Genomic DNA, 24,709 nt, shown 5'->3' with positions numbered 1-24,709 from the left:
CCGGATACTTACCTCTCCCCGTGCCTCTGCAGATCCGCTGTCTTCCTGCTCTGCGCTCCCTGTGACGTCTCAGGTCAGAGGGTGCGGTGACGTCTTTCCACCGCGCGCTCCCCTGAGCTGTCACAGGGAGCGCAGAGCAGGACGACGCCGGCAACGCTGGAATCCGGACCCGAGCAGCGGGCAGCAGGTGAGGAGGAGGGAGGTAAGTAAGTATTTGATTTTTTTTTTTTTTTTAATGTATGGAGGCATGGGGCATAATATGGGGGGGTGTGTGACATCCTGCATGGGTCATAATATGGGGGGTGACATCTTGCATGGGGCATTATAAAGAGAGGGGGGTAACATCCTGCATGGGGCATTATAAAGAGAGGGGGGGTGACATCCTGCATGGGGCATTATAATGAGAGGGGGGTGACATCCTGCATGAGGCATTATAAAGAGAGGGGGGGTGACATCCTGCATGGGGAATTATAAAGAGAGGGGGTGACATCCTGCATGGGGCATTATAAAGAGGGGGGGGGGTGACATCCTGCATGGGGCATTTGAAGAGAGGGGGTGACATCCTGCATGGGGCCTTAAAAAGAGGGGGGGGTACATCCTGCATGGGGCATTATAAAGAGAGGGGGGGGGTGACATCCTGCATGGGGCATTATAAAGAGGAGGGGTGACAGCCTGCATCGGGCATTATAAGGTGGGGAACAGCCTGCATGGGGCATTATAAGGGGGGGGGGACAGCCTGCATAGTGCATTATGTGGGGGGAACAGCCTGCATGGAGCATTATAAGGGGGGGGACAGCCGGTATGGGGCATTATGTGGGGGGTAACAGCCTGCATGGAGCATTATAAGGGGGGGCAGTCTGTATGGGGCATTATGTGGTGGGTAACAGCCTGCATGCAGCATTATATGGGGGCCAGTATCCTGTATGGAGCGTTATAAGGGGACTAGTATCCTGTATGGAGCGTTATATGGGGGCCAGTATCCTGTATGGAGCTTTATAAGGGGACCAGTATCCTGTATGGAGCGTTATATGGGGGCCAGTATTCTGTATGGAGCGTTATATGGGGGCCAGTATCCTGTATGGAGCTTTATAAGGGGACCAGTATCCTGTATGGAGCCTTATATGGGGGCCAGTATTCTGTATGGAGCCTTATATGGGGGCCAGTATTCTGTATGGAGCCTTATATGGAGGCCAGTATTCTGTATGGAGCCTTATATGGCGGCCAAGTATTCCATATGGAGCCTTATATGGGGGCCAGTATTCCGTATGGGGCCTTATATGGGGGCCAGTATTCAGTATGGGGCCTGATATGGGGGCTTATATGAGGGCCAGTATTCCGTATGGGGCCTTATATGGGGGCCAATATTCCGTATGGGGCCTTATATGGGGGTCAGTTTTCTGTGTGGAGCGATTCGCTGGTTTCTGAGCTATTGAGGAATTTACAATAGATATCGCTCATGTAATGTAAGAAGTGAAATCTTTGCATTGTACCATATATATATATTTCTCTGCGGTATCTGTGCATCATTAAAGGGGCCCACTGAGACTCTTTCGCTCGGGGCCCAGAAAAACCTGGAGCCGACACTGGCCACCAGTGCCGATCATATTCACAGGTCACATAACCAGATACGTCATCCATTGCCAATATTGTGCCATCTTCAATCACTTCATGGACTTCTCTGTCATTACTGAATGAAAAAATCCTTGTATTTATTTGTTTCACTCAATGGAATGAAAGTGTGGTATTGCTGAGTCCCTTTAATGGGATCTCCTTTACCTCTCGCTTTTAAAATAATACTTCACTTCTGTCAGTATTAACCCCTTAATTTTCCCCTTCAGATATTTATTAATTTGTTCCTTTTTTATTTTAATTATTGCAATATTCCACACCCCTTCTGGGGTGTGCGTGTGGCACTCCCCTTTATAGAATCTGCTCAGGTTGTCTCTGTTACTGGGCAGATCTGGGAGATGTGACTGGATTGGTGGAGAGCAGTTTGAGTGGTAAGATTTGAGTGTTGTGACAGAGTCACTGGTGTTATATGTGAAGGGAGGCATGTTTCGCTACGGCTGCTCACCTTAGCGAACTGAATCTACAACTTTTCTCCATAATGTTATATGTTGGGGTGTTAAATCACCTAAAGGGAGTGGTTTTGTGTGAATGACAGAGATGGGAGGGAAGTCATTCACCCTACCTCCACCTCAGGGTGTGGCTGAGCAAGGTTAAATGCTCAGTCACTATTTTTTTTTCTGTGGTTGTGTGTTTGGAGAGGCAAGTCTCCAGACTGGAAAGCTTCAGCTCAGGAGGAGCTGAAGAGTGTGCTATACTTTGTGCGGGCGAACCCCACAGACATATGGACTGTGCTACTGTTTATCCATTATGCCAGAAAGATCTGTATGGAGGAGTGGGCCAAAATCCCTGTTGTAGTGTGTGCAAACTTGGTCAAGAACTACAGGAAACATCTGACCTCTGTAATTGCAAACAAAGGTTTCTGTACCAAACATTAAACTCCGTTTTTCTATTGTATGAAATACTTATTTCATGCAATGAAATGCAAATTACTTATGTAAAAATCATACAATGTGATTTCCTATTTTTTCTTTTTAGATTCTGTATCTCACAGGTGAAGTGTACCTACGATAAAAATTACACACCTCTCTATTCTTTGTAGGTGGGAAAACTTGCAAAATCGGCAGTGTATAAAATACTGTATTTTTCGTATTGTAAGATGCACCGGTTTATAAGACGCACCCCAAATTTTGGGGATGGAAATAGGAAAATATATTTTTTTAATAAAACGGTGAGTGTTATAATCAGCTTTCCCAGTAGTTTACCTGGGGGGCGGTGGTGTTGGTCCCAGGTGTCAGGGTCGCTACTGGCGGAGACAGGAATAGGGCCATGGCTGCAGGCCCCATGCTGGTAGAACGATGTGTTCGGTGGTGCGGGGGCTCACTGACATTTTATGACAGCCCGAAGCCCTGCACCTTCCATACTTTCAAATGCAGTGGACTACGGGAAAACGGGCGTCGGAGGCGGCGCAAACGCAATTGAGATTTCGGGAGATGAGATCTCGATGTAGAGATCTCAATCTGAGCATGCCCTGTCTCCGACGTCCATTTTTCCGGAGTCTACCACATAGAAGAGTATGAAAGATGTAGGGGCTCCGGGTTTTCCCAAAATGTTGGCGGAGCCCACGCACCACCAAACACCTCGTCCTACCAGCATGGGGCCCGCAGCCATCCCGCAACTCCTGACTCCGCAAAAAGCTTCCGGCAGCAGCGACCCCTCTCCACCGCAGGCGGTAAGCTCCACCGCAGCTACAATTCGGATTATAAGACGCACCCCCATTTCCCCCCCAAATTTGGGGAAAAAAAGTGCATTTTATAATCTGAAAAATACGTTATTTATTTTAACACTGTATATATATCCCCCATCCTGGTATATGTCCCGCATTCTGCCACTGTTCTTTAAAGCATAGAAAAAAATAAACCATTATACTCACCTCCCATCCGCTCCCACGCCACGCAGCGTCCTCTTCTGAAGCCAGCAGTGACAGATGCACATCTAGTTGAAGTTTCTGCTGGCGTCAGCGGACTGCTCGTCCGCACGATCCCCGTCGCGATCTCTGTGACCGCGGTAGTTAAGCCCCAGACCCTCAGACGCTGCCAATCACAGCTTAGCAGAGTCTTAAGACTGCTAGATCAGCTTCTGAGCTGTGATTGGCTGGGAAGGATGGCTAAACGCGCATACACGCAGAGAAGCCTCTAAAGGAACATCCAGTTACACTACAAGCAGAGATTTCACATACCGCTCTCTAAAAGCAACAAATGTGAACATCTCTCCAATGCAGCGCAAAATGGTAAAGAGAGGTAGAATCAGGGGAGCTCAGGGATTTTTACACAGTATTTGACTCAATTTTTTTTTTAGAGTGACAGATACTCTTTAAATACTTCCCTTCCCCTGGTGTAACTATCACCAAATTTATCATTATAGTGCGACATTTGATAAATATACAGTGGCGGACTTGTTCCTCCGCTGCATATTTATCAACCGTTGCATCGTAATGTTAAATTTGATGACAATTACTCCATTTTGATAAATGTGGGACATTATAGTCTATGGGGCAATAAGCATGTCATTTTTTTTTTACATCTGAGAAAAATAAATGACACATTGATAGGAATAATTATCACATTGACCAAACATTAATGATAATCTTCCAGGTTTTTGTGTATGACAAAGATATTGAAGCACGAATACAGTCCAATTACTGTGAAGTGGCTGGGGGTCTCCTGTCCCTACCTCATTAGTCTTATATACGCCTCATATACATGTAACAGGTGCATGACGGACTTTCAAGGGAGCTGAAGAGAACCTTTATCATTCACCTGTTGCCCTCTGGTATTTTCCCTGCTGTTACCACTAGACCAGAAGAATGATGCTTACAAGTATATGATTCAGACACCATACGACATTACACGCTTTTTTGACGCCCTGCCCTCGCCTCACTACACTTATATACAGGGCTCGTACCTGCGTCACACATCCTGCACAGACCTTACACTCCACGCTGCTCCGCTGAAGGAAATTTCCCGCCCGCTTCTTACCACGTGACCTCGCCCCCTCAGGCGGCGAGTGTAACGGACTGAGGTACCGCTCCATAGCGTGACATGATGATGCAGAGCTCGGATCTTCCTCGGGACGTCGTTATCCTTCTCAGAGGTGACTGACCAGGAGGGAAGGCGGGAATGGGCTGCAGGCTGTCCTGTCATAACTCGTGTTCTCCGGCCATGTTCTAGAGAGGCAAGGTGTCAGGTGTGATGGGGGAGTGCTGAGGTATAATATAGGTGTCCCCATTGTGTGTGTTCTCTGTGTATCTAATAATTGTGTAATAACATACTTTTACAAAGGGACAGGCCAACCTTTTGGAGCAAATTGTGTAAAATTGCTAAAGCGGTGCCACCTTACATAAGATTTTAGGCATACCTCCCAACTTTTGGAGAAAGAGGTACAGATCATGTGTGCTGCAAATTTTGGCCACATCCAAATCCACGCCCATTTAACAGTTCTTTCTTCCCTGGCGGGAGGAGTTGTCAGAGGGGCATTGGTAATGAGGGGCATTCAGTAGATGGCCCTCATCTCTATTCCTGGTATGCATGGGCCCCCTCATCCCCCAATCCTGGTATGCCTGGTCCCCCAACACTGCAGGCATGAAAAAAATAAACACTTCTACTCGCCTTCCTTCCTCCCCTCTGCTCCAGTGCTGTGTCCTGCCTGCCAGCAGCTGATCAGCGCATGACATCACTGCCATGCGCCCTCAGACGCCGAGGTGAGCTGCGGGGGTAGTCACTCCTCTCTACGCTGGGACTATGGGCGTGGAGAGGAGTGAATAGTCATTTTCCTTAATAGTGCACACTGTCTGCACGCCCATGGGAGTGGAGAAGAGTGAATATTCATTCTAATAGCGGGCACACAGGATTGCAGAGCCGGAGCAGGAAGCCGGCGGCTGCAATTGACAGTGTGCACTATTGAGGAGAATTAATATTCACTCCTCTCCACTCCCATGGGCGTGGAGAAGAGTGGATATTCACTTTCTTTAGCAGCGGGCACATGTGGTAGCTGCAGCTGCCGGCTACTACCTGTGCCCGCTGCTCCACCGCCGCAACCCCCACTACCCTCCACAGCTGGGAGAGCAGCTGAACCAGGGGGGACGCGGGACAATCCCGCCGAAAATGGGACGGTTGGGAGCTATGTTTTAGGTAGAACAGATGGTGGCCTAGTCGTTTCTTTATGTCTGTCTTACCTTGCGTTATTGTATTACCTGAGATTTTGCAAAAAAAAAAAAAAAAATGGCTGATCGTCAGTGCAACACCCATGGGCTGATAGCAGTGATGTACCACCATCGTTAGTGATCCAGTATACCGTACGTGATGCTGGCAGTGCCCAAGTGTAGTGTGCAACACTGAAAATATTGCCCAAGAGACCATTCTGAAGTGGAAAAAAATAAGGAGCCAAATAAAGTTTTTAGTTGCCTAATTTTGATGTGTATAGCAGCTAGTAGCCGACTATAACCACTATGGTTTGCTCAAACAGGCGAGTAGCACCCGATGATTCTCTCATGCGAGAGATTCAGATGCTATATGCCAATGACCCTCGTCTCAAACTCTGCTGCGAGCGTGAGCCGAGTGTCATTTTACTGTGATCAGATATCTCACATGCGAGAATCGGATCTCAGGTGTAGAGAAGATGGAGAACTTAATTTTACCATCTACTCGTTTGTATGAGTCGGCGTATATTAGACTGCGCTCGGACGACATCCAAGTGCAGTCCAATGTTTTGCACGCACACAGACTTGTATGGGTGCGCGCCATCCGATATATGCTGCCAACCACAGCATGCAATAATTTTTTTTTTTCATGGTGACTTGGCATGGGAATTTAAATGCTAGTCGGCACTGCTCCAGTATAACATTGGAGCGAGTGCTATTCGATGACGCATTGGATAGCACTCGTCTGAGTTATACGCTGGCTAGTGTGAGCGAGCCCTAATACTACGCCTTCCCCCTATATACAAGAATATAAGTACTACACTATATAATACAGCCCCCAAGGGTAAGAATATTGCTATTATAATTCTGCCCCGTATGGTCGCATGCTGTGCTCTCCGCTCAGCGACCATGGCGGTCATTTTGGATCCAACTTTATTATGTTCAATGGGAAGAGGGTCATCAAACTTATTGAGAATTTCATAAGCAAAACAATAGTGTGCTTGATAGCAACACCACAGAAGAAATGCTAGCACAGGCTTCCAGTATCTGTTCTTTCAGATGCCTCACATCTCGTATCTCCACAGCATAGACAATTGCCTTCATATGAACCCAAAGATAAAAGTCTAAGGGGGTCAGATCGGGAGACCTTGGTGGCCATTCAACTGGCCAACGACGACCAATCCACTTTCCAGGAAACTGTTCAGGTAGGAATGCTCGGACCTGACACCCATAATGTGGTGGTGCACCATCTTGTTGGAAAAACTCAGGGAATGTGCCATCTTCAGTGCATAAAGAGGGCAACACATCAACATGTAGCAATTTCAGATATCCAGCGGCATTGAGGTTTCCATTGATGAAGAATGGCCCCACTATCTTTGTACCCCATATATCACACCATACCATCAATTTTTGTGTTCCAACAGTCTTGGAGGGATCTATCCACTGTGGGTTAGTGTTAGACCAATAGCGGTGTGTCAAGAGTGGAAGAAGAGGGTTGCATTGACAATCCAACATAATGGGCAGCACTTTGAACACATTTTATAAGTGGTCATAAACTTGTAAATAACTCATGAAAGAATAAAGTTGCACAAGCACACCATTGTTTTTCTTATGAAATTCTCAATGCGTTTTATGTGTCACATGACCCTCTTCCCAGTGAAAAAATAAAGTTGGATCCAAAATGGCCGCCATGGTCACCCCCATCTGGAAAAGTTTTCCCTCTCCCATATACTAATGTGCCACAAACAGGAAGTTGATATCACCAACCATTCCCATTTAATTTAGGTGTATCCATATAAATGGCCCACCCTGTATATATACTCATTAATTGCCCAGTGTATGAAATCTGCATAAAGAATTTATACTGCAGACTAAACTCCTAAGGAAGTTTAACTGAAGAGGGCATCAAAATTCATAATCAAACCCCAAAAGGGGAGATTGTATAGTAAATTATAACATGGCAACAATGAGAGACCTCAAAACAATGAAAATAAAGTTGGACATACCCCAGTCCCCTCACACCACTCCACCGGAGATATCAGTGTCTGTGTGGGTCACACGTGTGGCAACCATGTGCCACATCAGGATCACATGTACCGGTGCTTGGGAATCGGCGCATAGTTAGCGCTGTTCCCAAGTACCGGGTGCTGAATGCTGGGAGCAGATACTACTACCCTCATCATTGTCCCTGCTGGTGCTTATCGCAGCCCCGGCAGGGAGCCATGATGAGGGCAGTGTTCAACACCCGGCGCTTGGGAACAGCACTAGCTGTAGCTTTGATTCCCAGGCACCGGTACATGTCACACTGATGACACATGGATGTCATCCATGTGTGTTCACTGTGAGACACTTTCTTTTTTTCTGACCATGCATCCGCAAAAAAACGGACATGTCAGCGTGTGGAGCACACGGACACATGGTCCGCGGAAACACACTGACGTGTGCAGACTCATAGATTTGAATGGGTTTGCGTGTTTCAGTGTCTCCAGTACGTGTGGAAACTGTCACCACACATACTGGAGACACGGACGTGTGAAAGATCCCTAAGGCTGTGTGCCCACGATGCGTTTTTTTTAAGCAGCGGCAAAAACGCTACAGAAACGCTTAAAAAACTCATGGTAGAAGGCCTGCCATGTTCCCCAATGATAATGCTGTGCACATGCTACGGAAATTTCCGCTGCGGATTATCATTGCGGAAAAAAACGCAGCACTACCAATTATTTTGCGGAAGTGCTGCGTTTTCGCCGCCATTGACTTGCATTAGAACGCATGGATTATGCATCACTGCATATATAGATGTGCGTTCCAATGTGCGGATGGTACCCAGGTCTAGAGAAGAGGAGACTCTCCTTCGGACCCGTGTACCATAGAAACTGTAAAAAAAAAAAAAGAATAGAATAAAAAATAAATATGATACTTTCTGATGGCCCCCAGTGCGCTCGTCCTCCCTTGCTGGCAAATCGAGATGGACTGAAGGACCTGCGCTGACGTCATAGTCATGTGACGGGTCACGCGACGCTGACGTCGGCAGGTCCTTCAGTGCAGTGTACCGCGATCTGCCGGCAGTCAGCACCGAGCGAAGCAAGACTACGGGGGCCATCGGAAGGTAAGTATAGATTTATTTTTTATTTTTTTACATTCTCTCGGGTCACACTATATAAATCCATACCGGTTGCGTGGATTTATATAGTGTGACCAAGTTGACAAGCACTTTCCAAGTGATGCTAAAATCGCTTGGAAAGCGCTTGTCAACCCGCATGCGGAAATGCATGTGAAGAACGCTTCACATCCGCATGTCCCTGGCAGGAAAAGCGCATGTACAATTCGCATGCCGTTTTTTTTCTGCCAGGGAGATGCTTAAACGCTCAGGAAAAATCCAGAGCATTTCTGCATCGTGGGCACGTAGCCTAAGAGAGCCTGTCAGTAGGATCCACTCTCCTAAACCATCTATATGGTCATGTAGGTCGTAGGAAGCTGAAAAAAATAATACCGTGTTATTCCAGAGAAATCCACGTTTTGGATTTCTTTTTATATTTAAATGGCCTGTTAAGGAAGTTGTCCAGTACTTTATATTACCCCCCCACCACCAATGTATCCCCCCGGGGCCCCTAAGGATTTTTGTATTTAGCTTACGTTGCAGTTACTGCCTGTGAGCTCACTAGCATCACGTGACTCTGCACTGACGTCACGACAAGTGAGGCGTGACTCAGCGCTAGGGTCCCCGCGGTGGCTGCTGGGTTGTGGGTGGGGTTACCTCCTGCCTCACACCCAGCATCCACCGCGCGCTTTCCTAATGAATGGGGAAAGGCAGAGCATGTGGTGGATGCCGGGTGTGACGTGGGGGGGGGGGGTTAACGGGGCCACAGCCTGGCATCCATCCTGGAACGCAGAAGACAGAGACCCCTGGCTGCTGCCAGCACTTGTCGTGACGTCAGTAGATGTCATCGCCGGCTGCAGCCGGGGGTCACGTGATGCCTGTGAGCGGCCAGTGACAGCTCCGCTCACAGGCAGTATCTGCAACGTAAGCTAATTACAAAAATCCTTAGGGGCCCCGGGGGATACATTGTGTGTGTGGGGGTAATATAAAGTACTGGACAACCCCTTTAAGATTTATGGGTCGGACACAGATCTCCCTGAGTACACCCCCTTTCATTTGGAATAAGCTCTGGAAGCAGATTCTCATTGATATCTTTGTCCAGCCCATACATTTGTATATTAAGAAAAATGTTGATTTCTCTGGAATAAGATGTTGGATCACAGATCTTAAGGTATAATTTTGTTCACTTTTCTATGACTTAAATTCCAATATAGACGGCTTAGGAGAGCTGATTTATACTTACAGATTCTGTTTAAATGCAATAGAGCTTAATAGAAAAAAAAAACATACCTCCCACACCGCCTCCATTCCAGTATTGCTACATGGGTGCTGCTGCCTATGAGCGGGTGCTAATGGGCTGCAGTGCTCACATTTCCCTGTGACAAAACAGAGTTGTTTGGGAAAATTGTTAACAGTGCAGTCCATTAACAGCCACTGATTGTTATGCCACCAACGTTGAATGAGAGCTGTGAGACCAGGTGCTGACATCGCTGAACATCGCCAGTGCAGGAGGTGAGTATGATTTTTTTTTTTGTTTATTTTAAACTGGGGAATAAAGCAGAGAGAAATGCAGGAGCGCGATGCAGAGGATGCTTTGTGGATGACTCAGAACGTGTCCTCCACATTAAGCAAGAAGAGAGGAGGCGCCGGATCCACACCAGCAACACCCGTGGAATCCGACTGCCCCATAGGTGAGTATGATAAAAGCTATTTTCTGTTTTATGGAGAGTGCATTAGGAACATCTATACAGAATTCTAGAATGATGTCACATAGGGCTTACAGGTGCTGGCCCTACTTTATATGGGAAAAACCTGTGACAAGCTCCCTTTAAAAGGGGTGTTCTTGACGCGCCCCAAGAGCCTTGGGGTACTCGGCAGCCGGGCCTATGGATGCCGGTGGGGAATATCACGGTGGCTGGCCCGGTCCGTGGCCCAGGGCGGTCAACAGAAAGGGGGATTATTTATAGGGGATTTGTATAGTGTTCGTGATGCCACCTGTGGAATGCGACCAAAGGGAGGCGCCGCTGCGGAGCAGTCCTCTGAAGCTGATGTTACTGCAGCAGGGATGGTGTGGCTCTCCACAGGAAGAGCTAGCTCTAGGGCAGTGTAGGTGTTGTTGGTTGCGCTGGGCGTTGTAGTGCAGGGGGAAAGATGACGCAGGTGAAATAATGGACTGAAGCGGTGCAGTCATCCGAGTCTTTACTCACAGTTCCTCAGGTTGCACTGTCCAGCTTACAGCCTCCCACGTCGCACTGCGTTCACCAGGACAAGGGTTCAGCTCTTTCTCAGGTAATTTAGGCGCACCTGACGGAACCCCGCTTTCTTGTGTTCCTCTCTCTAGACCGTCTTCAGGCTGGGTCTTCTCCCTCCTGCCCTGCGCTTCCCCACTTTCAGTCCCGCTCGGGTGCTCTGAAGTCCCTCCTGTCTCACTGGAGTTCCCGGACCTGCTTGACCCTCACGGAGATTAGAATGAGGCTTTGGCAACTGGACTATGTAAGCCAGAAGCCTCCGGTTTTCCCAGCCGAGACTTGAAGTAACACGGCTGGTCCAGGGGCAGGTACCCTTCTTGCGGCCTACGATCCCTCTGTCTTCTGACAGATTCGGGGCATACGAAGTGCCGTCCTGCACTTGCCGTACCTCCTGGGATCCCTTTAACAAAACGGAGCCTACTCCTCTGCTCCCCTCCTGGGCCTCTAGGACTAGGCCCTAATTGTGGAGCAGAGCTCCTAAGGAGACTCTGCTCCCTGTCTGACTGTCCTACTGTACTGACCTGCCACCCTAAGATGGCTTCCCTTTTTATACCTCACTCTATGGTGCTCCCCTAAACTGCTTCCTCCACCCACACCCACTACTGGTTCCCCCCACTCCAGCCAGGGACAGGGCTCAGCAGCTGCGCACATGCATCTTGCCCTTCCAGCTGGCCTGGAGCAGTGTAGTGTTGGAGTTCCGGGCAGCACTCCCTCCTTACCTGAGAGAAGGAGACACCACACCTCTGGGTGAGGTGCAGTACCTCTGTGGCGACTGAACCCTCAGGGGCGCCACATTCTCAAGTTTGAAAGTTATCACCTATCCAGTGGATAGGCAATAACTTTACAATCGCTGGGGGTCTGACCGCCATGGCCCCCGACCGCCATGGCCCCCAACGATCCCCAGAACAGGGGCTCTCAGGATCAGTGGGGGCCATAACATTTGAACCTCCCCAACGATCATAGTAGATAACTTTGAAACTTAGGAACACCCCTTTTAGGCTATGTTCACACATTGCGGATTTTTTTTCTGCAGCAAAACCTGATCTCTTGGTAGGAAAGAAGCTGCATAAAAAACGTAGGTTTTGGTTTGTTTGTTTTGGTGCGTTTTTCAGGATCCCAAAGTTTTGCTTTACTTCCACCACAGAACCATGAACACAGAATGCAAGACACATATGAAACCATATTAACCAGAATTTCAAATGTAACAGTTGGGGGAGGTGAATTGTTCAGGAATAGTTTACCTAAGACACTGGCAATGTACTGAGTTTGTATGACACTATTTACTTTCACACTATGGTCTGCCATTCAGTTACATAGACATTGTTCAATTTCACACCTCCATGTGCTACAGGTATTGTTCAATCTCTCACATAGCTCAACCAATGTTTACACTGTACACATCCCTAATTTAATTAATCCCTTTACCCCCTAAGGTGGTTTGCACATTATTGACCAGGTAAATTTTTACAATTCTGACCACTGTCACTTTATGAGGTAATAACTCTGGAACGCTTCAACTAAGCTTACTGATTTTGAGATTGTTTTTTTCGTGACATATTGTACTTCATGATAGTGGTAAAATTTCTTCGATATGACTTACATTTATTTGTGAAAAAAATCGGAAATTTGGCAAAAATGTAGAACATTTCGCAATTTTCAAAATTTGAATTTTCATGCCCTTAAATCAGAGCGATACAGGTGCATCTCTCTAGATTAGAATATCATCAAAAAGTTAATTTATTTCAGTTCTTCAATACAAAAAGTGAAACTCCTATTATATAGTCATTACAAACAGAGTGATCTATTTCAAGTGTTTATTTCTGTTAATGTTGATGGTTATGACTTACAGCCAATGAAAACACAAAAGTCATTATCTCAGTAAATTACAATACTTTATAACAGCTTGAAAAATGTTTCTAAAATCCAAAATGTTGGCCTACTGAAATGTATGGTCAGTAAATGCACTCAATACTTGGTCGGGGCTCCTTTTGCATCAATGTGGCGTGGCATGGAGGCGATCAGCCTGTGGCACTGCTGAGGTGTTATGGAAGCCCAGGTTGCTTTGATAGCAGCCTTCAGCTTGTCTGCATTGTTGGGTCTGGTGTCTCTCTTCTTCCTCTTGACAATACCCCATAGATTCTCTATGGTGTTAAGGTCAGGAGACTTTGCTGGCCAAGCACAGTGATACTGTTGTTTTTAAACCAGGTATTGGTACTTTTGGCAGTGTGGACAGGTGCCAAGTCCTGCTGGAGAATGAAATTTCCATCTCCAAAAAGCTTGTCGGCACAGGGAAGCACGGAGTGCTCTAAAATTTCCTGGTAGACAGCTGCGCTGACTTTGGTGGACCTACACCAGCCGATGACATGGCTCCCCAAACCATCACTGATTGTGGAAACTTCACACTAGACCTCAAGCAGCTTGGATTGTGGCCTCTCCACTCTTCCTTCAGACTCTGGGACCTTGATTTCCAAATGAAAATTGGAACTCTGGGACCTTGTGGAGTGTGTCAATGACTGCCTTCTGGACATCTGTCGAGTCAGCAGTCTTACCTATGATTGTGGAGCCTACTGAAACAGATTAAGGGACCTTTTTAAATGCTTAGGAAGTCTTTGCAGGTGTTTTTTGTTAATTATTGTAATTTACTGAGATAATGACTTTTGTGTTTTCATTGGTTGTAAGCCATAATCATCAACATTAACAGAAATAAACACTTGAAATAGATCACTCTGTTTGTAATGACTCTATATAATATACGAGTTTCACTTTTTGTATTGACAAACTGAAATTAACTTTTTGATGATCTAATTTAGTGAAATTAACCTGTATGTCACACAAAATAGTTAATAAATAACATTTCCCACATGTCTACTTTACATCAGCACAATTTTGGAACCAATTTTTTTTTTTTTGTTAGGAAGTTATAAGGGTTAAAAGTTGACCAGCAATTTCTCATTTTTGCACCAAAATTTACAAAACCATTTTTTTTTTTTTAGGGACCACATCACATTTGAAGTGACTTTGAGAGGCCTTTATGACAGAAAATACCCAAAAGTGACACCATTATAAAAACTGCACTCCTCAAGGTGCTAAAAACCACATTCAAGAAGTTTATTAACCCTTCGGTGCTTCGCAGGAATTTTTAGAATGTGGCAGAAACAATGAACACTTAACTTTTCTCACAAAAATGTTACTTTAGAGCCAAATTTTTTTATTTTTGCAACGGTAACAGGAAAAAATGGACCCCAAAATTTGTTGTGCAATTTCTCCTGAGTACGCCGATACCCCATATGTGGGGGGAAAACCACTGGGCACACGGCAAGGTTCGGAAGGGAAGGAGCGCCATTTGACTTTTTGAATGTAAAATTTGCTTGAATAATTAGCGGATGCTGTATTGCGTTTGGAGAGCCCCTGATGTGCCTAAACAGGGGAAACCTGCCACAACTGACCCCATTTTCAAAACTAGACCCCTCAAAGGGTATAGTGAACATTTTAAACCCAGAGGTACGACACAGAATTTGATAACATTAGGTCATCATATTGAATAAGTTGTCATTAGTTTTGAGCGCAAGTGCTCGCTACTTGAGTTTGCATCGGGTACTCAGGTATGCACGATGTATCGCGTGTACTCAAGTGACATGCTCGAGTCCCTGCTCTGCATGTTTTACGTTTATTAGACACCACAAAAAAAATATGCGGGGATCGCTTGTGCATGGCAGGCAATCTTTACGAAGTTTTTATGGCTGTATAACAGCCGCGAAACATATGGGTCGGAGACTCGAGCATATCACTCGAGCACCCGCGATACTTGGTGCATACCCGATGCAAACTCCAGTAGCAAGCACTTGTGCTCAACACTAGTCGTCATATCGTGATCATTTTTTTTTTTTTTTTTTTTTTACTTTTGAAAAAATCCCAACCCTAATACATCCCTAGCACCAACCCTAACCCTAGAGTTTACTTTTTACGCCGTTCTTCGTGCGGTATAAGTGATTAGACAACTTTTATTCTTCAGGTTGGTGCGATTACAGTGATGCCAGATTCATATCAGGTTTTGATGTTTGGCAGCTGTCACACACCAAAAGATGCTTTTTTTTTTTTTTTTTTTTTTTTTTTGCAAAGACTGTTTTTGTAATCATTTTTTCCATATTTCGACCGACTGAGTCATGTAAGGACTTGTTTTTTGTGGGACAAGTTGACGTTTTTATTGGTACCATTTTCGGGCAAAGTACATATTTTGATCGCTTTCTATTCCAATTTTAGGGAGGCAGAATAAACAAACAACAATTCAGATTATTTTTTTTTTTTATGCTGTTCAGCATATGGTAAAATTGATAAGGCAGCTTCATTCTTCGTGTCAGTACGTTTACAGCGATACTACATTCATATAGTTTTTCTTTTTATGTTTTGGCACTTTTACACAATCATTACTTTTTCTAGAAAAAATTTTTTTATATCGCTTTATTCTGAGAGCTATAACTTTTTTTTATTTTTCTGCTGATGAAGCTGTGTGGTGGCATGTTTTTTGTGGGACAAGATGACATTTTCAGCGGTACCATTTTTATTTACATTCGTCATTTTGATCGCATTTTACTCCATTTTTTGTTTGGTATGATGTTTGCTTTGTTTTTTCATTTTTACCGTGTTCACAAAAAGGGCTAACTAGTTGGACAGTTTTATAGGTCAGGTCGTTCTGGATGCGGCGGTACCAAATATGTGTACTCTTGTGTTTTTTGTTTTTTTTTCATAATATTTATTGGTACAGTATATTTAATTTTTTTTGGATTATTTTTCTTTTTTTTTTTTTCACTTTCTGAGACTGTTTTTCACTTTTACACTTTGTCCTACTATGGGACTTTCATATTTTGCAGGCTCACCGCTTGCATAGCAGAGATGCAGCAGCATCCCTATGCTATGCAGCCTGTCAGCAATGCAGACACAAGTTAGATTGTGCACAATCTATCTAACTTCCTGGTGACCCGGATGTCATCATGACGACATCAGATCACTATGGCAGCGATCGGTAAGGTTTCTGATTCAAGGTAAGAGGGGCGCTTTAACCTCTGCCTGTCCCATAAATGCTGCGATACACTTCAATCGCTGCATTTCCGGGGTTAATGTGCCGGGAGCGGTGTGGGACCGCTCCTGGCACATAGTACCGGATGTCAACGAGCACGATCACATTGTGCGTAATTGAATGTACTTGGTCCACAAGTACCAGGGCATAGGGACGTACTGTTACTGACAATATCAGAAAGGGGTTAAACTCTTCTAGTACAAACTACCATCTCAGTGACCAAGACAAAATGGTAAAATCACAAAAATAAATGTGTTTCACACACTGTTGTGCTTGCTTCATTTTCACTAAAAACGTAGCAAAACCTGATAGCTATGTTTATGTTCGTGAGATGCTCTATTCTGCAAAAAAAAAAAAACATGCAAAGCACAAAATACTGATCAAACAAAAACCAAGGTGTGTGTGCATGAGCTTTCTGGAATCTTATAGACTTTGCTGGTACTGTAAACGCAGCTGAAAATTTACATAAAAAACCGCTGGAAAAAGCGCAATGTGTGACAATTCCTTCTTAAGGCATTGTTCAAAGTAGTGGACAATCCCTTTAAGTGCTTTTTTAAGGAGGATTTTGGAGTGGATCCACTACACAATAAAAACTCCTCGGAAAACTCTGTTAACATAGACTTACAGTAAAAATTACATCTAAACATCCAAAGTGCGCCTTCCCAAGTAGTAACCAGGGCTGTGGAGTCGGTAAGCCAAACTTCCGACTCCTCGATTTCCATGCCACCGACTTCACGACTCTGACTCCCTCATACATGGCTCAGGTTTGTGATAAATTTACTGTTGCACAGATTCATTGCAGCTAAAAGTCTAGACCCTTAGATCATAAATAGGACAGACATATATAGGACATTTCATAACTTTCCCAAATTCTTATGAAAAAATATTCCCCACAAACTGCATTATACTACTGTACCCAATTTATTATATATTTTAGGAGTCGGAGTTGGTCCATTTTATTTCGACTCCACCAAAATGGGCTACGACTCCGACTCCACAGCCCTGGTAGTACCTACGTCAGAGGTGTTCAATCTTTTGGTATCTCTGGGTCTCAATGGAAGAAGCGTTGTCTTGGGCCACACATTAAAGGGAATCTGTCACCAGGTTTTTGCTATGTAATTGAGAGCAGCATGATGTAGGGGCAGAGACCTGATTCAAGCAATGTTACTTAATAGTCTGTCTTTGGCTTTTCCAATAAAATCTGGGTTTTATCAGCAGATTATCACTAGGGGACTAGGTGTCTCGAGCCTAGTTCAACCACACAAAGCTGCCAATCAGTTGTGTGGGCGGGGCTACACACAGCTCCGCACTGCTAGAATCAGTTTTCTCTACTGCAGATCAATCACAACTGCTGTTCCCAGTAAACTAAGTGACACATCTCTGGAATCAGGGTCTCTATCGCTACATCATGCTGCTGTCAGATTTACATAGCAAAAACCTGCTGAAAGATTCCGTTTAAATACACACACACACTACTGGAAGCTGTACTACTGATGCAGAGGCCTGTTTCTTGAGTCTTTTAGAAGTCTAAAAAAAGTCACTAGTTTTAGCTTTCCCTCTTCTACTGTTATAATGAAAAAGTAACCTCTATATATTGGATATGTACATTTTCTTTATTGGTTCTGACAAAGGTAGTGGGATATTTGAGAGACTAATATATCAGTATCTGGTTTGATGGAAGCCGCTTCAATTCTCAGTGAGCTCACAAGGTGCTTATCAGATATATTGTTTCTAAGTTTACTCTTAAAGGGAATCTGTCAGTAGGATAAGTTTGTCTATATGGTCATGTAGGTCATAGGCAGCTGAATAAAATTATACCTTTTATTGGACCTGCATCAGTTGCTTCAGTCTTTTCCATTTTGTACGACTGCTTGGACCGCTTTAGCTACGTTCACCCAGAACATCCAGATTTTATCCAGTTCTCTGGGAAATCATGCCTGCGTTCTCCACCAATTGTAGGGATTTACTTGTTTTTAGGCAGCTGGTAGTAATCACACAGGCGTGTAGTTTCTAGGCCAAACAGGGAGGTTTATTGAAGTGCATAAACTTCTAGCAGAACGGAAACAAACAACCTTTCTGCGGCATAAAGGATCAAAATAAACGGTTAATATACAGACACATGAGGGCTCCCCCGTTCAGATAAATGTCTAGCTGTCTCTCAAGTTCTGTCAGACAATCACCAAGAGGTCTTTTCACTTCTCCTTCCAGACACAGACCACAATCTCTCACCCGTGCGACGATCTTGGCACTTCACCTGGCTTGGTTTAGTCTGCAACAAACCATACTCTGCAGCTCTAAGCTGAATCTACACACTGCTCAGTTCTCCAGCACACTGCACACCAAGTGAACCTACTTCCTGCTTCTAGTAAAAAGCTATGCAAGTGCCTCTAATCAAACCCTGCAGAGTTGGGATTTAAAGTGTACCTGTCAACAGGATTGTGCTTAGTAAACCACATACACTGTCTGGAGGGCGCCTTTATACTGAGTTAAATGATACCTTTGTCGATTAAATCCGTCCAGCGGTTCTTTTATAATCTTTGCTTTCATTTCTGACATAATGAGAGCACATGCATTTCATTATGTATTCATGTGTGACACAGGTACTTTAGATGCAGTGACACAGAAAACAGAGCAGCCAATAGAGGGTTAATAAATAAGGGGGATTTATTGTAACAGGGTCAATCTCCACGCAGGGAGTAACGGGAAATATGGGGACAACAAGGGGAGTAGCAGGTAACAGGCTATAACCAACAATCCACAGTTTGGCTAGATGTACCACAGTCGAAACGGTTGTAATTTGCAGGTTTTTACACTTAGCTGACTCTTGTTCCCCACAAGGCCGTTGCCGGCTGATGCCGGTGTTGTTTTCTTCCGGCTTCCCCGCCTAAACAATGCTCCGTCTTCTGGCGGCAGTGGGCGGCCTCCGGTTTGACCCGCTGAGCCCCTAGTCCATAACACTGCACCTCATTTGCTCGGCTCCACGGACCCTGCGTCTCTTCTCCCTCTAGTCGGGCTTGACTCCAACTGTCAACTGCCTGCTTTCCCGCGCAAAACTCCTTTTTCACCCTCTTTCTAGACACGTCCCCAGTCACCTGAGCTCTGGCTCTGGACACGCCTCCAGGTTCCTGGTCACCTGACTCCTGTGCTCGCAGTCTGTCTTTGCCCTGCAACCAGAGGCACGGCCCCGGCAGTTCCGGATCCCTTGTTCTGAAAGTACTTACACCCCGATCTTCCCCCTTACACATGTATGCCTAACTCTGCCTTGTGACAGGTCACTGTGCTTTCAGTGACCTGCCTACTATTTTATATACTGACTGTGTAATTTGTGTCACAAAGTGAAATTTGCATTCCCCAAAATGGCCATGGCGGCCAGTGCATTTGCCGAGAGATGCTACTGTGCATGCGCCATTTTGCTTTTGGAAAATGAATTTGGGTTCAGCAATATGGCGCCGCACATGTGCAGTAGCATCTTTCGTTAACCGCAGATTATTGAGGATGTTAGTCTTATGTCATTAGCTTAATGGAGGGCACTGGTAGGGTGGTAGACAGTGATGAGGGAGTAGATGTAGGGTGGTGCAGAACTCTCAATTTGTATGGCTATAAATAACCGCCTGTCTCTTTTTGAGAGCCTGATATTTACATTCTTGTATCAGTGGTAATTTTTGCATAAGAAGCAAATGGAGTGATTGCCAAATCGTGAAAGTGTGCAAGTTGCAATCTGTCACGATTCTCCTTTTTTTTTTTGTTTGTTTTTTCCTGTGTGAGTAGGGGATCATGTGACGTATGTATGCTATTGCATACTTGCTGTCATGTGCCAACTATTTTCATCTGTTTTCTCAGAGAATTGAGAGAAGCCGGATGAGACTAGTTTGCATGTGATTGCCTACTGAGAATACATCCGAGTGTAGTCCAATATTTCACCCGCACCCATAGACTTGTATGCTGTGGAGTCAGTAAGCCAAACCTCCGACTCCTCGATTTCCCTGGCTTCCGACTCCACAGCACTGCCTCACTACTGAGCATGTACATAAAGTGCAGCACAGATTGATATCAACTAAAAGCCTAGATCCTTAGATCAGGAATAGAACTGACATTTATAGGACATTTCACAACTTTCCCAAATTCTTATGAAAACATTTACAGCACATCCTGCATTAAACTACTGTACCCAATTTACTATATATTTTAGGGCTGAGTCAGTCCATTTTATACCGACTCCACCAAAATGGACATCGACTCTCCCTGCTTGTATTGGTGCGCGTGATCTGATTATTGGATGCACTCGTAGCATGCTGCAATTGTTTTCTCATGCCGATTTGGCACGAGAAAATAATCGTAGATCTGCACTGCCCCATAGTACAACATTGGGCCAAGTACTATCCAATTAAAACATCGGATAGCACTCGGCTGTGTTATACGCTCATGTGAGTGAGCCCTATTAGAAAGGATCTTAAGGGTATGTGCACATGACTTTTCAAGTGGAATCCTCCTTTCAATTCCATACATATTAAAAAGAATGAATGTATGCACAGTAATGTCACAACAGCTTCCTGTGCATATGTTCAGTTTTTAAATTTTTACCGCTTCAGGCTTTGAAAGCCAGAAGTGACCTGGCCATTGTTCTGGCAGCTTCTGCTTGGAAGCCACCGCAATTTACATATAATTTAAAAAATAAAAAAAATCCAGCAAAGATGCCAAAGATGCTTAAAGGGATTGTTCGGTCAAAAGTGATAAGTCTGCAGTCACTCTGTGTAACTGCAGACTTAAGAATCCCCCCAGCGCAGGCACTGTGCTCTGAGGGGATTCGCTGGTATGAGACCCGGGACCGGAGGCTACGTATACTCTATACATAACCCCGGCCATTCAGCGCTTCCTCGCTCCATACACTTGTATGGAGCGAGACCACGCCCCATCTAGCGATGCAGATGGCCAGTTGGCGCGTCCGACTAGAAGGCACGGCCTTGCTCAATACAAGTGTATGGAGAACGAGGACACGTCCACTGGCCAATGGTATGTATAACACATGCATACCTTCCGTAACAGAGTCTCATACCGGCAAATCCCTGCAGCGCATAGTGCCTGCGCTGGGGGGATTCAGAAGTCCTGCAGTCACACAGAGTGACTTCAGACTTATCACTTTTGACTGGACAACCCGTTTAAGAAAATCTACCACCAGCGTTTTTCCGAAGCGTCATCTGTTCCAAAATCTATACAGGTATGCCAGAATCTAAAAGATGCTGTGAGCACTTATTATGAGGGCTCGTTCACCTGACCATATTTTTGGTCCGAGTACTGTCTGTGGATCTGTGTAAAAAAACAAACAAAAAAAAACAGACTGGACTGACCAATATTATTCAATGGGGCAGTGTAGATGAGCTCTTTTTTTTTTTTACTAACTGAATCTGCGTGTAACATAAAAAAAAATAAAGCATGTACTAGTTTCTTCCATAAACCGGATGAGACTCACCCACTCAAGTCCATGGGTGCGTTTAAAAAAAAAAAAAAGATGCAATATGGAGCCACAGTATAGCATCCGACTTTTATAAGTACATTGCAATTCTGTAACAACGAAATCGTAAATGATCTTGTAAATGATTAGTAATTGCTGCTGTGAAAAAACGTATTGTACACGGATGACAAATGAGAAAAAAAATCGTCCTGCTTTTCTGGATGAAGCCGTGAACAATTTTTTTATATGCTCATATGTAACTACCCTGAAAGTTATATTGGGCTCCCTAAATTGAAAAGTCTTTTTATTTTTTTTTATCTGGCTGCAGAAAACTGCATCACAATGTAAGCCAATAAATATGTATAGACAATTGAGTCACTATATTACCTGAAAATATATTTTTGAATTCCAGATGCAGAAGCTTTTCTGTCCACCTGTCTTCAGCATGAAAGTGTGAGCAGCAAAGCAAGAGAACTTGGAGAAGATATACTCCAGGATTTCAGGATTATTCGAAATAGGTACTATTCCGTATAGCAACTATATCTTTTAAATGGTTTGTCCATCCCAGAGAACATTTTCGGCAAGCTGTGCTGCTTGCTGACTTCTAACGTTATGTAATGTACACACCGTTGGGCTTCTGCTTCGCTTGCCGGTTCCACCTGTTATGACGCAACTGCAAGAATGTGATTTGCAGTTTTATGGTCACGTGCTGAATACAGTCTCAATAAAAAATATTTGAGCAAAGCAGCAGAAACTATTTGGCACATGACCGGAAGTATGCAAATTGCATACTTGCATTTGCGTGACGACTGCTGGAACCAGCAATCCTAATGATGTGTACAACACACATTTAGGATTTGACAAGCTGCACGACTTTCTGAAAACTTTCACTATTGTACAACCCCTTTTAAAGGAGTTGTCCGGTCAAAAGTGATAAGTCTGCAGTCACTCTGTGTGACTGCAGACTTATGAATCCCCCCAGTACAGACACTGGATGCATATGATTTTCATATAGGATTGTTAACCTCTTGGATGGTGTTTTTTATGTAAATTTACCAAAGCTGCATAGTGTTAAGTTGGCCCCTCACATATATCTGATCCTATATCATGATTCCCACCAGAATAGTATGTAAATGCAGAAAAGAAACTACTGACAAAACTGATCACATCATTTCCTGTATCTTGTAGCATCATTTGTGGTGCTGACCTGAAAAAGTTGCATGCAGCATTTTTCTGTCTGCATTACACAAGAACGACCTTCATATATCCTGATCCTAGCACTGCCTCTAATGTCCTGGACCATCTGTGGGTCTACTGACTCAAACCTAACAGCCTCATAGACATATTTGAGGTTTTTGAGACAGGTTTGCCTACATCTACAGATGATCTGTAGTTACTTTTCCAAGATGTTTGGAACAGCCTATCTGCCAAGATCCTTTAAAAAAACTGTGTGCAACAGTACCTAGAAAATATTGATGCTATTTTGAAAGCAAAGGGTGGTCACACCAAATATTGATTTCATTTAGATTTCTCTTTTGTTAATTCACTTAGCAATTTTGTTAATTGATAGAATTAGTAATTGTTAATTTTTGTTTTTGAAAAGGCATTCTTACTTTGCAGCATTTTTTTTCGCACCTGCCTAAAAATGCTTTCTGCATTGGAGCTTGTTTGTGATGAATGGTGCCTGTCATGTACATACTTTTCAACACGTTACATGAGGTGTGACTGTAACGGTTTAATCTATCACTTAATCTTGCACTCTTCTCCATCATAGGCTGCAAATTGAGCATAAATCACACCCCAACACAATCCACACACCGCAGATACACAACATGCTGCCACCACTCATCAAGAAGGTTGATGATTCCTCAACAAAATACTGTCCGACAGTCAAAAGGCCACATATTCTCCAAAAGGCTATAGATACTATAGAGCAGTGGTCCCCAAGCTTTCTCACCATGAAATCGACATTTGGCTCTAAGAGAAAGTCATGAGCACATGCAAACCTCCAGCTCCTGCCACTAGTGATGAGCGACCATACTTGCAAGTACTCTATACTCGCCCGAGCATCTCAGTACTCGAGATGCTCGGAGCTTAGCCGAGTACTTGCGAGATGCTCGGGCGGATGCTTGGGTTCCCTCCCTGCATGTTTGGCGCTCTTTAGAGCTTCAATCAACATGCAGGGATTTCCTGCCACTCATTGTAATGCCGCAGCCATGTTGGTTGTGGCATTACAGTGATTGGCTGGCCGCACAGCGTTATCAGGTCTATATCAGACCTGGCGCCACTGTGCTCGTCAGTCACTCCGGAATCAGGCAGAGTAGGGAGAGGTGCTGCTGAGCTAGGGAGAAATTTGCTTGTGTATTAGGTAGTGTAGGGAGAAAACACGTACATTACACACATCCATCTCAACAAACAGTCCTTCTGAGGACTAATCCATCTGCAGAGATATCAGACAGGCAGTGTATATAGCAGACTGCAGTGCATATATCACAAGAGGCTCCATTCCAGTTCTGCCTTCTGCTGCTGTTAGATATTTCTAGAAATAGGCCCAGGTCTCAGGGGCCAGGAATATTTTTTTTTTGGATCTTAATCCTCATTATTTGCTTCAAAAGCAATCCAGAGAACACCGTTTTTCTACTTCATTTGCTTGTTGGCACTGCAGAATACATCCAGGTCCTTTCCATATTACAGCTCTAAAAATCCAGCTATTTAAAACTGTGTTTTCTCCGTCACATGGATCACATATACTTTTTCAGAAAATACTGCCATTTCTGACCTCCATTAAAAATTTGTTTCAGTGTGTCCGTGAAGCAATTGACACCAGATTGCTGTTCAAAATAGTTACCTAAAGGCCAGATATTTAAAACTGTGGTTTCTCCGTCACACGGATCACATATAAGTTCGCTCCAAATTCAGTCATTTGTATTGAGCGTGGAAGATATTGGCCACCATTTAAAATGGGCAAGGGACGGGGAACTGGACGTGATGGTGCTTGCAGAGGCCAAGGCCAAGGCTGTGGGCAAGCTGAAATTGTGCCACAACAAACACCCACATCTTCTCACCCGACCTTCCT

The 24,709-nt window shown here is 44.5% G+C and overlaps 1 protein-coding gene across 1 annotated transcript in view; it reads left to right on the top strand.

Annotated features, from left to right (window-relative positions):
- Nucleotides 1-4,551: 4,551 nt before the first annotated feature.
- SKAP1 (src kinase associated phosphoprotein 1) overlaps nucleotides 4,552-24,709 on the top strand; it is a 682,301-nt gene continuing 662,143 nt past the window's right edge. Inside the window, exons 1-2 of the mRNA XM_073683515.1 lie at nucleotides 4,552-4,719; nucleotides 22,046-22,151. Coding sequence (XP_073539616.1) covers nucleotides 4,668-4,719; nucleotides 22,046-22,151 — 158 coding nt within the window. The 5' untranslated portion in view covers nucleotides 4,552-4,667. The remainder of the gene's footprint in view (nucleotides 4,720-22,045; nucleotides 22,152-24,709) is intronic.

This window comes from Phyllobates terribilis, unplaced genomic scaffold (genome assembly GCF_046119375.1).
Source record: "Phyllobates terribilis strain yellow unplaced genomic scaffold, ASM4611937v1 Scaffold_5__5_contigs__length_657084704, whole genome shotgun sequence".
Lineage (NCBI taxonomy): Eukaryota > Metazoa > Chordata > Amphibia > Anura > Dendrobatidae > Phyllobates > Phyllobates terribilis.
The sequence above is the reverse complement of the archived record's forward strand: the minus strand, read 5'-3'. Positions and strand labels throughout refer to the sequence as shown.